The sequence below is a fragment of the Eptesicus fuscus genome, chromosome 20 (genome assembly GCF_027574615.1).
Source record: "Eptesicus fuscus isolate TK198812 chromosome 20, DD_ASM_mEF_20220401, whole genome shotgun sequence".
In the NCBI taxonomy this organism is placed as follows: Eukaryota; Metazoa; Chordata; class Mammalia; order Chiroptera; family Vespertilionidae; genus Eptesicus; species Eptesicus fuscus.
The window spans coordinates 7,592,785-7,609,042 of record NC_072492.1 but is presented as its reverse complement, the minus strand read 5'-3'; the positions used below and the strand labels follow the sequence as shown (position 1 = coordinate 7,609,042).

The 16,258-nt window shown below is 45.0% G+C and overlaps 1 protein-coding gene across 1 annotated transcript in view; it reads left to right on the top strand.

The window, feature by feature from the left end:
• The window catches only part of DNAH9 (dynein axonemal heavy chain 9), a 333,701-nt gene that overhangs the window by 202,637 nt on the left and 114,806 nt on the right, over positions 1–16,258 (top strand). The window contains exons 44-45 of the mRNA XM_054709112.1: positions 6,563–6,725; positions 8,657–8,780. Of these exons, the coding sequence (XP_054565087.1) occupies positions 6,563–6,725; positions 8,657–8,780 (287 nt within the window). The remainder of the gene's footprint in view (positions 1–6,562; positions 6,726–8,656; positions 8,781–16,258) is intronic.

The window sequence follows — 16,258 nt, the reverse complement described above, 5'->3', positions numbered from 1 at the left end:
AGGGCCTGCATGTACAGGTGCCAGAAGACCTGTGCTCATTTCAATTGTTTATTGGCTATTTGTTCTCACCACTTGAATTCTTAACATTTTCTTTCGTTTGATTCCCCTACACCTTTCCTAAGCTTTGCTGCTTTTGCTATGAACTCGATAATGGGGCCTGTGGAGTAGTTACAGCACATGCTCTGTAGATTGAGCCGGGCCCAGAGTCAAATCCTGGTGCTGCCAACCTTTGGCTGTGGGCCTACGGAAGGACAGGTAACCTGCCCAAGCCTCGGCCTCCTCCTCTAGAGGATGAGGGTGGTGAGAATGCCTGTGCCGTGGGGCTGCTGCTCATGTGGAGTGCTTTGCACTTGGTGAGCAGTTCGTAGCTCTGAGTCTTTTCTTCCCTCCGTTGTTTCCTCCCCTGATGGTACCACTTTGCTCTCCTCCTGGCTTCCTTCACCATCTCAGCAGATGCTTGTTCTGCTTTGTCTTTAAAGCTTCACTCCGGACCTTTTCCCTGCACTGGGCCTGATCATAACCTATCTTTCCCTTTTCATTCACTGCCACGTGTATTTTTCTGCCTTCTCTTCTTTTCTCTTAGAAAAAAAAGAACCTCAGATGTGCTTGGTGCCCCTTCATTCGCGTATCTGACCCGTCCCGTGTATCTGACCCATCCCGTGTGTGTATGTGTGTGGGGGGTGTGGGGGGGGGAGGTGGAGGCAGTCTTCAGTGCGCCAGCTTCCTCCAGCTGTGCTGTGTACATCGTCAGCTTTGTTTCTAATCGGCCAGAAGTGCCGCAATAAATTAGCTTAGACTGCCGTGCTTTCCTGGCCCAGTAGCCCTTCCGAATATTGATCTTCTCTGTAAATGTTGTAATTTGAATGCAGAGTCCTTTGCCCTCGTCAGAGGTTGTTAATGAATCCCCAGCTGGAGTCTAATGCTGACAGCTGCAGACTCGACCATTCTTCTTCGGAAACTTCATCACGAATGATGTGTTTTCCATTTAGATATTGAGTAGCACGCACCATGCTAAGCTGAGTCGAGGCCTTCTGGAGTCGAGCTGGGTGTTAGGCAGCCCAGAGAACCAGCTGGACTTCCCCTCATCCTCCAGCTGGCCTCCCTCTTCCATTAATCCATTTCTGCCCCCTCCTTTTTAATTAGAAGAGAGGACCTGGATATCTTAGCACCAGAGTTTCTCCTTTTGTCATTGTCGTCAGACACCATCTAATATAGGCACAGAGCAGACTCCTTGACCCAACATAATGAGCAACTGTGTGCACCATCCCAAATGTGATGCTGGTATAAGGTACGTGTTGCTCTGTTTAACAGAACAGTGTAGGCTGCTTTTAATGCACTAGCACTATAGAGAGTACATGATGATTATACACACTCTTGTGGCATCTAGAGTCGATGGTTTAATAAGGGAGCAAGAGCAGTGTAAGTCTACCTGGTACAAGACAGAATACAGTGCCATAACAAAAAATTATGAAGTGAAAAGGAAAATTATGAAAGAATTAAGTGCAGCTCAGTAAAAAAACTCCCAAATTTTTAGGGAAATAAATTTTAACTACATAAATTTAGGGACATACAATTTAAGTCCAAAAAGCTAAAATTTTCTGTATATCTAAAACATTAAAATGAAAAGATAAAAGTGCTAATTGGGGGTGGTGGAGGATTTTGAGACATATATAAAAAGGTCTTACAAATTTAGAAGAATACTACAATTGAGAAGTGGGCAATGGACATAAAAAGAAAATTCACAAAGAAGAAATATATAATGATTAATAAGAAAAATGTTATAAAATAGATCCAGAGACATAGAAGCATGCAGCAGACTGTGGAATCTCAGAGGGGAGGCAGAGGTGGGTGGGCAGGTAGGGAGAGATCAACCAAAGGACTTGTATGCATATATGCATAACCGATGGACACAGACAATAGGATGGTGAAGCCTGGGTGGGCTAGACAGGGTCAATATGGGCAAAAAGGGAGCAAACTAGTATGTAATACTTTCAACAATAAAGATTTAATTTTTAAAAAGAAAAATGTTCAATTACCTAGATATCAAAAAATTAAAACCATAATATTTTCAACCATTGAATAAGCAAAATTAAAAAAAAAAAGACCTGCCTTGGCCAGTGTCGCTCAGTGATTAGTGTTGGCCTGTTCACCAAAGGGTTGCAGGTTCAATTCCCATCAAGGGCACATACCTGGTTTGCCATTTTGATCCCCAGCCACTATCAGGGCGTGTGGGAACAACCAATTGATGTGTCTCTCTTACATCAATTTCTCTCTCTCTCTCTCTCTCTCTCTCTCTCTCTCTCTCTCTCTCTCTCTCTCTCTCTCTCCATCCCTCCCTTCCACTCTCTCTAAAAATCAATGGAAAAAATATCCTTGGGTAAGGACTAACAACAAACACAAGACCCAATGTCAACAAGGGTGAGGGCAAGACTCCCCTCTCTGCTCGAGGTGGGAGTTCTGCTAGGGCATTGGTCGGCAAACTCATTAGTCAACAGAGCCAAATATCAACAGTACAACGATTGAAATTTCTTTTGAGAGCCAAATTTTTTAAACCTAAACTTCTTCTAATGCCACTTCTTCAAAATAGACTCACCCAGGCCGTGGTATTTTGTGGAAGAGCCATACTCAAGGGGCCAAAGAGCTGAATGTGGCTCGCGAGCCGCGGTTTGCCGACCACGGTGCTAGGGTTTCCTTTCAGAAAGCAGATGCATCCCATAGGAGAGATGAAGTGATAAAGATCCATGGACATGTAGTTTATTGATGCTAATTACATGATTAAATCATCAGTATATGCAAGAAATTTGTAGTAACAAAATTCAAACCATAGAAGCTTAACATGAACCCTTTAACCTCATACACACTCATATTTTGTTGACATGTCAAACCCCACCGCCAAAACTTCCCTCAAGCCCTGCCTCCAAATTGGGGTTAGTTAGACCCTAAGTTTCCCTACCCCTAATTACCATTAGTTAATTTGAATATTGAATTTCTCATTATAATATCATTAACAGAAGACAAGGACACAGGAGGTAGCCTGTGCAAGTGAACATCAGATCTATCCTCTGCTTTATTTGGGTGGACTTCACCTGAGTTCTTGTTTTGCACATTCTTTGGATCCCAAGATCACCAACACTGTTAATCTCTTCCTCCTTATCGCATCCATTTCTCCACGGTGGCTTTATTACTGTGTTATGTATCCCAAAATTCACTGGCTTAACACATTTTCATTCAACTAACCCTGCCTAACATATTCTCATCCTCCAATATTCACCTTTTGATGCTACCATTCTCGGGGCAGTTTTTCAGTATGTATCATCTTATCTAATAAAAGAGTAATATGCAAATTAACCATCACTCCACTACACTCACAAGCCACGCCCACCAGCCAGTCAGGAGCGAGTATGCAAATTAACCCAACCAAGATGGCTATGGCCACAGAGCTAGCAGGAGGCTTGGGTTTCCCTGGCAATGAAGGAAGCCAAGTTTTCCACACACCCTGGCAGGCCCAGGCCTCCACTCAAGGCTACAAAGTTTCAATATAGAAGATAAATAAATCCCAACAAAAATGGCAGCAGCCACGGAGCTGGAGAGAGCAGGAGGCTTGGGTTGCCCCGGCGATGGAGGAAGCCAAGATCCCGCAGCCCTGGCCTGCCTTGGCCTCCGCTACAAAGTTTCAATTATAGAAGATAAATAAATCCCAACAAAAATGGCTGTGGCCACAGAGCAAGCAGGAGGCTTGGCTCTGCTCCAGGCTACAAAGTTTCAATTATAGAAGATAGATAAATCCCTGATACCAGGGCCTCCACTTGGGTCACCGGGGGGTGTGGCCAGCCTGCAAACCACCACAGGCCCCTCGCCCAGGCCACCCCACTCTCCAAGGGAACCCCCACCCTGATCCGAGACACCCTTCAGGGCAAAACAGCTGGCCCCCACCCATGCACCAGGCCTCTATCCTATCTAATAAAAAAGTAACATGCAAATTGACCATCACTCCAACACACAAGATGGCTGCCCCCATGTGGACACAAGATGGCCTCCACAAGATGGCCAGCAGGGAAGGGCAGTTGGGGGGGACAAGGCCTGCAGGGGAGGACAGTTAGGGGTGACCAGGCCTGCAGGGGAGGGCAGTTGAGGGCAGTTAAGGGCAAATAGGCTGGCAGGCAAAAGCGGTTAGGGGCAATCAGGAAGGCAGGCAGGCGAGCAGTTGGGAGCCAGCAGTCCTGGATTGTGAGAGGGATGTCCGACTGCCTGTTTAATCCTAATCCCAGATTGGAGAGGGTGCAGGCTAGGCTGAGGGACCCCCCCCCCTCCCCCCTGCATGAATTTCATGCACCGGGCCTCTAGTAAGCCATAAAAATTGTCTTACTGTTCGACTTGGAAATTTTGCTTCTAGGAACTTATGCTATGCACATAGAGATATGAACTAAAAATATTCACATAGCATTTGTAATAACTGGAAAATGTAAGAAACAACCTAAATATCCAACAGGAGGCTATTACAGACAAGGAATTTATTCTGTATAATGGAATATTGTGCCACAATTAAAAGCATGGTTTAGCAGATTACTCAGTGGCATAGGGAAATAATCACAGCATACTGCTAAACAAAAAGAATGATTTCAAAACACTATGTTCAGTGTACAATGTGAACCCCATTTTTAAAATATATGGGATAGAAATATATTGAGTTTTCAGATATAATAAAGTATGTACACATAAATATAGACCTATAGGCATACAGACGCTAGAAAAACTTCAGGAGGACATATAATTAATGTTGATAGTGTTTATGTAAGATAGAATTGTAGTTTTTCTGTTCCATGTATTTTTTATAATGAATAGTTATTGTTTCGAAGATGAGAAAAGGGATGGAAGTTATTCTTATAGAGAATGTAGGTCTCTTACATAGGCCTATACGTAGTGTTGAAGGAAATTTTTATAAAAAGGTGGCGGTGGCCTGGAGGACAGGCTGTGAGCAGCTCGATGGAGGAGGGGGGTGGAGGAGTGGGTTGCTCTGGAGGGCAGAGTCTAAGCCGGGGCCTGGGGATGTTTCCCCATTGCTGGGTGAGAATCTGGTCACTGAGAGTGTAAGTACCACTGCAAAGGGAAGAATCCAGAAGCCAAGGAAATGGGTGTCTTGTAGAGCTGGCACTAAGAATCCACAAATGTTCATTATAAGGGCATCATCATCCCGGAAGGGTGAGAGAGCTGAGCTGAGAGCTGTCAGCCTCTGTTATTCACTGATGAATTTTGCTTTTGTCCATACTTGTCCTCTGGCCTTCCCCTGACTTTTTTTCTAATGGTATGTTTCTACTTTTCTCTTTTTCCTGCCCCCTCCTCTTGCCCAAAAGCACAGAGAGATGAAGCCACATGAAGTGGGGAGGTGGAAGAGTCAGGCTTAGCTGGGGAGGGGTCGGGGATAAGCCCTGGTCACCTCTTCCTTGCCATCACATGCCCCCTCCAGCCCTGCCTGACAGCCCTGAGCTGTTCCTCCACTGCGCACCATGGCAACTTCAATCCACTTAGTCAAGAAGGCGAGGCCAGGTATAGGGACAATTTAAGTCAAGTTTCCCACAGCTGTGCCCATGATCCGCTCCAGGGAGGTTACAGTTCCCACTCACTGTGCACGCCCCTCACTGTGCACCCTCCTCACTGTGCACCCTCCTCACTGTACACCCTCCTCACTGTACACGCTCCTCACTGTGCACACCCCTCACTGTGCACTCTCCTCACTGTGCACACCCCTCACTGTGCACTCTCCTCACTGTGCACCCCCCTCACTATGCACCCTCCTCACTGTGCACGCCCCTCACTGTGCAAGCTCCTCACTGTGCACCCTCCTCACTGTGCACCCTCCTCACTGTGCACGCCCCTCACTGTGCACCCTCCTCACTGTGCACCCTCCTCACTGTGCACCCTCCTCACTGTGCATCCTCCTCACTGTGCACGCTCCTCACTGTGCACACTCCTCACTGTACATGCTCCTCACTGTGTACACCCCTCACTGTGCACACTCCTCACTGTACACGCTCCTCACTGTGCATGCTCCTCTCTGTGTATGCCTCTCACTGTGCACCCTCCTCACTGTGCACCCTCCTCACTGTGCATCCTCCTCACTGTGCACGCTCCTCACTGTGCACGCCCCTCACTGTGCACGCCCCTCACTGTGCACACTCCTCACTGTACACGCTCCTCACTGTGCATGCTCCTCTCTGTGTATGCCTCTCACTGTGCACCCTCCTCACTGTGCACCCTCCTCACTGTGCACCCTCCTCACTGTGCACCCTCCTCACTGTGTACGCCCCTCACTGTGCACGCTCCTCACTGTGCACACTCCTCACTGTACACGCTCCTCACTGTGCATGCTCCTCTCTGTGTATGCCTCTCACTGTGCACCCTCCTCACTGTGCACCCTCCTCACTGTGCACGCCCCTCACTGTGCACCCTCCTCACTGTGCACACTCCTCACTGTGCACACTCCTCTCTGTGTATGCCTCTCACTGTGCATGCTCCTCACAGAGAGCCTGACTGAAGCCTGGTGCCTCTGCTTCCTTCCCTTCAGCTGCCGCATCAATCGCATCCTGGAGTCCCCACGAGGCAACGCGCTGCTCGTGGGAGTGGGTGGGAGCGGCAAGCAGAGCTTGGCCAGGCTGGCGGCCTTCATTGGCTCCATGGACGTGTTCCAGATCACGCTACGCAAAGGCTACCAGATCCTGGACTTCAAGGTAGGGAGGAGGGGCTGTGGGGGAGGCCAGCCTTCCTCCAACTGCCCACGCTCCCTCTCATCGGCTCTCAGATCCCTTGCCCAGAACCTCTGCCTAGCGGTCCATTCATTTTCTGTTTAAATTCTGGGCTGATGAGGTGAGAGGCCCTTTTCTCCTTAGTCTCAGCCTGAGAGCATGGCCTTCCCAGGTCTGCAGTTGCGGGACCTCGGCTGCTTCAGCTACATCTGTGCAGCCCCGGCTCTCACACCAATCAGAAGCACATCTACATCAAGTGCCCTCACAGATCTAAGACTTAGGAGCAACTCTGAGAGTCTGTCCAAGTTCTATAAGGATTTCATCTTTCAAACGTGTGTTTAGTAACCACCAGCCGCTGGGACCTTCAGTGGCATTTCCTGGTTTCAGAATCAGGCACTTGGGAGCCACAATGTGGGCCTGGAAAGAGGAGCAAGGCTTTCTCTATAGCTTTCGAAGGCCACTTGGTCCAGCCCCCTCCCATCACGTTCTCAGTAGGTCAATCTTTACCGCTTCTAAAAAAAAGAGAAGACAACATTGTGCATTATGAGAATTATGCATTTACAGAATGACTCACGACTGTGGTTCTCAACCTTGGCTATACACAGAAACCCTTCAAATAAGTGCACACCCCCCAGAAATTCTGACTTACCTAGTCTGGGCAGCTGCCTGGCCGCCCCCCCGCCCCGCCCCCCGATGATTCTAATGAGAGTTGAGAGGCATTGTCTTTGGTAATTCTGCAAATGCATGGGTTTGAGAACCATTGATCTAAAGGGAGTTTATTAACTTCAAGGGGGAATTTATTTGAACATGAATGATTACTGTAAGGAGAGATATGAGGCTGTTAAAGAATGAGCTTTGAGTGGTGCGAGAGGCAGAAGACCAACAATAGGGACTGATGGCTGAGCTTTATGAGAGGGATACGACAAAGGAACCAGGATTGACTAAACTGGAAAACTTCAGGCTTGGAATCCTAACCCAAAACTGTATCTACCTGCAATTATGAATGGAGGTTAATTTTCTATCAGGCGAGAGAGAGAGAGAGAGAGAGAGAGAGAGAGAGAGAGACTGCCAATGCATGTTTTTTTCCAACAGAAGTGTTTTGCTGGAGCTAGTCATGAGAAAATAAGATGCTGCTAGAATAAAATATATACATGCCCAGGCAAGTATCCCCAAGTACCTTTTTTTAAATCATCACCTAAGGACAATTCATTTATTTTTAGAGAGAGGGGAAGGGAGGGAGAAAGGGAGAGAGAGAGAGAAGAGAGAGAGAAGAGAGAGAGAGAGAGAGAGAGAACAGAAGAGAAGAGAAGAGAAGAGAAGAAGAGAAGAGAAGAGAAGAGAAGAGAAGAGAAGAGAAGAGAAGAGAAGAGAAGAGAGAAATTGTTTGCTTCTTGCATGCGCCCCAACCAAGGCTGGATCTAGCCCACAACCTGACTGGGAATAGAACCCACAACCCCACAACCCTTCGGTGTACAGGATGATGCTGCAACCAACTGAGCCGTCTGGCCAGGGCCCCAAGTGTCTTTCTCTGTGAAAACCTGGAGCACTCACCTGCCTGCTGGGGCAGGTCATTCACCTGTATGATGATAGGAGTCTTCTCTGTCCTTTGGAAAGCCGTTACCTCTGTGCACAAAGCAGGAGCTCTAAAAGTTAACAAGGAGCCACAGTGGCTTTGTGAACTAAAGCTCATCACTATTTAATTTTACCTGCCCACCGCTATTGGAACCAAGGCCTGGGAGTGAGGTGTAGTATCCTGACTGTCAGTGCATATAGAGCTCTCCCCTACCTCCCGCTGCCATTTTGCTTTACTTACAATGAAAGTAGACAAGAAACTGGCCCATTCCTAAAGAGTGGGTGGAGAACGCTTGCATGAAGGCCCTCTTCACAGAGATCTCTGATATCGATTGTTTCTGCAGATGGATCTGGCTGGCTTGTGCCTGAAAGCCGGGGTGAAAAATCTCAGCACAGTGTTTCTCATGACTGATGCCCAGGTGGCCGATGAGAAGTTCCTTGTGCTCATCAATGATCTCTTGGCATCTGGTAAGAGACTCTTTGTACCTGAATATCTAATAGATTTCCCCTGGAGTTGGAGTCATTTGGTCCAAGGTCAGAGGAATGAAATAGGTCGTAGAAATGAGGGAGAAAACTGATACAGTGGAGAACTGGTTCATCAGGGTTTTTCTAGGATTGATGCTGGGCCTGCTGATCTGGCTTTTTCACTTACCTTTCATGGCAAAACAGACAATAATCTCGGGGCTCTCTTAGCAGGACTAGACTTGAGAATCAAAAAAACAGGTTGAAGGCCTGCAGTCCCCTCCCCAAAGCCAAGTCAGAGCGAAACTAGAATGCGTGCAGTTTTTCAAGTAGGTTAGGCATTAGCAGGAAGATACACAGAGAGAGAGAACATGCACAAAAACACACAATCGGGCGAGGTTAGGTTGTCAGTTTAATTAATCAAGGATTCAGAACTTTTGGGAAGCAAAGTGGAAGCAGGAACAGTATCTCTTCATGTTTTTCTTGGTTTTCAAAGAGCTTGACAGGGGATGTCAACTGCTCTATGACACTATATATGAAAGATGGTACTTCAGTCGAAAGTTCAAATCTTGACATTTTGCTGTCCTTATTGATCCTTGTTTATTTAGGAATTCAGGGCTTAGGTGAACCATTCTAGAAAAATTATCTATATATATGCAAATACATCTGATACACACACACACACACACACACACACACACACACACACACACACACACTAGAGGCCCAGTGCACAAAATTCGTGCACGGGGGTGTGTGTCCCTCAGCCCAGACTGCACCCTCTCCAATCTAGGACCCCTCAAGGGATGTCCTACTGCCCGTTTAGGCCCGATCCCAGTAGGATTGGGCCTAAACGGGCAGTCGGACATCCCTCTCACAATCCAGGACTGCTGGCTCCCAACTGCTCACCTGCCTGCCTTCCTGATTGCCCCTAACCACTTCTGCCTGCCAGCCTGATCACCCCCTAACCACTCCCCTGCCAGCCTGATTGATGCCTAACTGCTCCCCTGCCAGCCTGATTGGCCCTAACTGCCCTCCCCTGCAGGCCTGGTCCCCGCTCCCCCAACTGCTCTCCCCTGCAGGCCTGGGTCCCTCCAGCTGCCCTTCCCTGCAGGCCTGTTTGTCCCCAACTTCCCTCCTCTGCCAGCCTGGTCACCCCTAACTGCCCTCCCCTGCAGGCTTGATTGCCCCCAACTGCCCTCCCTTGCAGGCCTGGTCCCTCCCAACTGCCCTCCCCTGCTGGCCTGATCACCCACAACTGCCCTCCCTTGCAGGCCTGGTCCCTCCCAGCTGCCCTCCCCTGCTGGCCATCTTGTGGCGACCATCTTGTGTGTTGGAGTGATGGTCAATGTGCATATTACTCTTTTATTAGATAGGATATATATATATATATATATATATATATATATATATATATCTGATATATAAATAAACTAGAGGCCCAATGCACAAAATCCGTGCAAGAGTAGGCCTTCCTTCCCTGGCTGCCGGCATCGGCTTCCCTCTGGCACCCGGGACTCAGGCTTCCCTCGCAGCCCCAGCTTCGTCTGGAAGGTCGTCCTGAAGGATGTCCGGAAGGACGTCCAGTCTAATTAGCATATTATGCTTTTATTATTATAGATATACCCAAGAAGACAATATAGTACATAAATTATGCATTTTTTAAAATGTGGTATGTGTATATATTTATATTAATTTAAAGAAGAAATTTAAATTCTGACTTTTAAACTAGATTCAGCATCTGCAAAACCACTTCTTCATCTGGGTTAAAAAAAAAATAGTCAGTGCACAGATGTTCCTAAATAAAATTTCTGCCTCCAGGTTTCCAGGATTCCAGAAAGCTAATTTCTCCACAGTTCACGCCCTGTTTCTTTAACTGAATACTCTTTAGCTTATAGTGTCCAAAGACCATGACCACAGTATTCTCTCCCATAGTCTATCTCATGTCCTGTATTCAGAGTGGCTCCTGCCATGCAATCCTAGGAACTTTAGTGCTTCAGAACCATTGTCTGCTTCAAACTGTGCACCCTTGTACCCCAGGCCATTTTACTCTTACGTCCACCAAGAGCCACTGGTCCCTGGCCCAGATCACTCACTAGCAGGCTCTGTGGGCAAATGTTAGAGTGTTCATGGTGAGGACCAGGGTTCCAAGTCCCTTACTGTGCTGGCTCCAAGTATTACACTGATCCCACACTCTTGTATCTTTCCCAACTTGCCCTAATTAAGTTAATTTTATACCCAGGAGTTTGCCTCCTAGCTCTTATACCTCTTCTCCTCCAATACAATAAATGTTTCCTTTCCTAAATACTATTTTTTAACATCCCACTAACTCTAAGCAGTATATCCCCCACAGCATTGCCTCACCTTTTATTATTTTACTACATAATGAGAAAGGAGTCCAATTACCCTCCTGCCCTCAAGCTGTACCCTAAAGTCTAACTTCTAACACAACCACAGTGGGTGAAATTGTGCTTCCAAGGGCTTACAGTTTTGGAGATGCCAGGCCGGTTGCCACCCTCACCTGGTGTCTCAACTGGCTCCAATCCAGCCAGGGCACTAAAATAAGGTCTGAGACACAGAAAATGTTATACTTTTACCAATTGAAATTTCAGTCCTCACATATTTTTAATTTTTCATTTAGAAAAAAAATGTTTTTTCAAGTTTAAATGAATTTCTGATGCCCTACCCAGTGAAAGCAGTGCATTCAGGCAGCTTCTTCATCACAGAGCTTGAAGCTCCTATTTCCCTTTTAAGGCTTCCATATAAAAACAAGACTTACAAACAGATTATAATGGAGATAAAATTAAAAGTAATACCTTTCTCCTCTAATCTTTCTCCTTTTTTTCTTAACTACTTTGGAGAATAGAGCATATCTGTGTTCTAATTTTCCCTGTCAAATTAATAATTTCTGGCTAGAAATTAACTGACTGCCAATCCAGGGATTCTGTCAGTCTAGAGCAGTGGTTCTCAACCTTTCTAATGCCGCGACCCTTTAATACAGTTGCTCTTGTTGTGGTGACCCCCAACCATAAAATTATTTTTGTGGCTACGTCATAACTGTAATTTTGCTACTGTTAATGAATTGTAATGTAAATATCTGTGTTTTCCTATGGTCTTAGGCTCTACAGCAGCGGTTCTCAACCTGTGGGTCGTGACCCACAGGTTGAGAATCGCTAGCAGGGTTGCCTAAGACCAATTGTAATGTAAATATCTGTGTTTTCCGATGGTGGCCTAAGACCATCGGAAAACACAGATATTTACATTACAATTCATTAACAGTAGCAAAATTACAGTTATGACATAGCTACAAAAATAATTTTATGGTTGGGGGTCACCACAACAAGAGCAACTGTATTAAAGGGTCGCGGCATTAGAAAGGTTGAGAACCACTGCTCTAGACTGACAGGAATTCCTCAGAAACTCCCCATCCCATTAGTTTTTCAATTTTATGGAGTTGTGCAATCACTTTATTCTTACCTAAGAGTAGAGACTAGGAAACTGCAATCAGGCTACCTTGACATTAACTAATTCCTGTTATCTACAAGTCCCGTTAGGTTGAAGACAAAGGTACAGTGAGTGGATTCCACTTTTCAACTCTCCTCCAAGAGCATCTTCCTCGGGACCTACTCATCTCACACCAAAGGCTACCTGGTTTCCTCCCACACTTCTTTAGCTCACTGTTTCATATCTTGGTTTCTGGCACCATTTCCAAAATCAAATACTGATGGTACTCAGCTCATTAATCCCACTTCTGACACCAACCAAACATTTCAGAACCTGTCATTGTATCAGTTATATCTTAGGTGGATTATAAATAGACAGAAAGAAATCTTACACACAAAGTTCTTAAACTCCTGGTTTAATTAGCAAATGATACATAACTGTATAAGAGGCAGGGTGGCCACCCGATCAGAGCAAATGAAGAAATAAAGCATATCTTTGATCACTTCCCTTGGCCTACCAGAATCCTTAATTGGGGTCATGCAACTGCTGGTGAAACTATGGATGAAATATTTGCCCTTACTGAATCTGAAACATTTAATTCTTGCTCTGTTCTTATTTTCCAATATAATTACTTCTGAAGAGTGTACATTAGCCATCAAACCCAGGTATTTATAAAATTCTTACAAAATTTCTTCTCTCTTGGTTCTTGAACCAAAATCAACATCAGCAAGGCCCCTTGCCCATGCACATACATCCAGCTTTCCATCATTCCAGAAAGCCCAGCAGTCCCAGCTGAGAAGACTTAGTCTTCTCCAGGTCTGGTGTCTTTTTCTCTCCTGACTTTGCCAGATTTCAAGCTCCATTTTACTTTAGGACTTTATGTTGGGACTTCCCTTTTGTTTTTCAAAAACCTTAATTATTCACTCCAAAATTAAGGTTTTTCTTTCCTGGCCCAACTAGATCAGTTTTTCTAATCATATATTCAAAACCACTTATTAAGCTTCCATGTTCAGCATGTGCTATGCTCAAAAATGAGTATCACACAGCCTCTATGTGGTCTGTTGGAATAGTTCATATCCAGTTGTGTCTTCTCTTTTGTAAAATCATATGCCTCTCCATCTCTGAACCAGACTATTTTTTAATATTTGAGCCAAATCTCCTTTTGATATATAGAGCATGTAAAGATCACCTCATCTACAATGTGCTTAACACTAGATCCAAGATCACATGAAAATGTGGAGTCTGGAAATGTTTGTAACAGATGTGGCATTGGATTGCTCTTCTCCCATGAGTACCTGCAACTGGGTTTCCTGTCAAGCACACACCAGATCTCCCACACATACTCTGTGGTCTCACTGCATCTATTCACTAGATGCATCCTCGAACCACAGACAGCGAAGATCTAAACCAGCACCTGTTTGGTTTCCCAGCAGCCAAACAGAAATGCCAAAAGGGCAATGCAAAAAGATGCTTGAGTAATCAGCCCTTTCTTTTCTTCATGTGATACTAACTCAAGTTATTTGAGTCTATGTCTCTGTGTACTCTCCTATGTTGCTAACCTCTCACTCACCACCCACATCCAAGAGATCATCAGTTGCCACCAATTTTACCCCTCGGCCATTTCTGAATCCCTATCTTTTCTATCATGGCTACCATTGATCTTTTCATCTTTCATTTTAACTCATCTCCCTGCCTCCCAGGCAATCTTCCCTTGAATCCATTCTCCTCACTACTTCCAAAATTATCTATCTAAACTCGAATTCCTTCATTAGTCGCTCACTAAATGCAGAGTAAGATCTTTCTGTACAGAAAAAAAATCTGCCTTTGACCTGCTTCCTCTCCTCCTTCCTAGCTCCTGTTCCCCCATTTTGATCTCATAATTTCCTCTTCTTGACAGGACACTGCCCTGTTTCCTGACATCCTTACTTACACACACTCTTCCTTTGGAACCTTACACCCTTCTCCTTCTTTGTCTGGATTAACTTCTACCTACATTACAAGACTTATCTTAGGTGTTATCTCTCTAGGGGATCGGCACTGACCCACTGTCACCCTGAGGAATGAGAAGCATCCCTCCATGTTTCTATCACACTCAATGGCTGTACACACCACCATTGCATTAAAACAACATCGTAAGCTCATAAAAGGCAGAGACTCTGTTGTCTGTTGATTACATTTTTGTTATAAAATAACCCAGAGACACAAAATATAAAGATTAAATAACTACCACCCAGCTTAGGAAATAAAACAATACTGACATAATTGAAATGCTCTGCGGAGACTATTGTTTTCATCATTTATACTTTCAGCACCTCATGCATCTCCTGGCCCATAATTAGTATTCAGGAGGTGTTTATCAAACTGAGGTGAACAACGTCACGAGAATGATGTTCTGTCTTACACATTAGATGTTACTATCGAACAGGTGCCTTGAGAAGGTTTCCAGCCACAGAGAGAGAGGGACTGGGTGCTAAGATAGTTATTACTTTCCCTTGCTTTTTCTCCCTTGAGACCAGGGGAATGTTGTTGAAAAAGGTTAGGTCTAGATGGGGTCAGAGTCACTAAGCCAGTGTAAAGCTTACTAATTCACAGAGAATCTAACCCTTTCCTTTGCCCTTTTTATCACCAAGCGCCAACTAACTGAACCATCTTACACTATTAGGATCTCCTCCCCCAAAAGTAGTTGTAGCTTCTGAGAGCCTCAGACTAACACAGAGAAGATAATTAGTCTGACTCACCAAACATTAGGGCATGTTAATGACCCCATGGATCCTGCAAGCATTTGGAGGCAGAAATAGGGCTTCCCAACTTTAGGTCTCAGGAGGAAACTTCTCACATATTTGAACAGCCTCTGCCTGTGTCAGCACAAAACCCCCTCTGGCAGTTCAGTTTCCTGCTCCGGCATGGCTACCTACATCACACGATGAGTGACAGGAACATTGTCAGGAGAAATTGGGGGAACAAATCTGAAAAAGCAAACCTTATTTCCAATTCAGAGGTGTTCATCCCCAGATACTCCATCTGGTGATCATCTTCTGGGTTCTTGGGATCTTGTCACAAACACCACCATCGTAGGAACATGGAAAAGGTCTGTAAATGGCCTGATATATGATGAATAAAATATCACATATTAATATATTAAAATTTTTATATTTTATATATTAATATATATTATATAATATAATACAAATATATTAATATCACATTAATATAGTATGTGTTGGAGGCTTTCAACATTTTGGCACTAAGGGTTTCCCATAACCCAGGGTAAGCCAACTTCCTCTGAAAGAATCAGAAAGGAAATATTTTCAGCTTTGCAGACCATCCTGTTTCTGCCACGACTACTCAACCCCGTTCACTGTAGTGTGAAAACAGCCAGATAGCACCTAAATGAGTGAATGTGGCAATGGCCAATAAAACTTTATTTATGAACAATGAAATTTGAACTTTATAATTTTCATGTGTCATTAAATATTATTACTTTAATTTTTTCCATAATCAAAAATTAGCTTGCAGGCCATACAAAAAGGAGCAGAGGACCATGGTTAGCCGGCAGACCCTAATTTGCTTCCTCAGTATCCATGATCTCATTCATAAAACACAAAAAAGGCATAAACCTATTTTAAATAAGAGAAAGATGAAGAATGCAGATCTATTATTAGAGATGATAAGACCGAAAGGAATCCAATTTCTCGCTGGAGGGCTCTAGGATATTAATAGATAAGGAAATGCGGATTGTGAGAGAGGCGAAGGAGAAAAGACAGCCACTACAGGCAGTCAGCCCCTAAGCTGATGGGAATGGCTTGTGCCAATTCTATTGGAGTATTTCTCTTTTAAAGAACTTGGAGCTTGGCCAGTGTTGATCAGTGGTTGAGCATCAACCTTTGAACTAGGAGATCATGGTTCGATTCCAAGTCAGGGCAAATGCCTGAGTTGTGGGCTCCATCCCCAGTAGGGGGCGTGCAAGGGGAAGCCAATCAATGATTATCTCTCAACATTAATGTTTCTCTCTCTCCCTCTCCCTTCCTCTCTGAAATCAA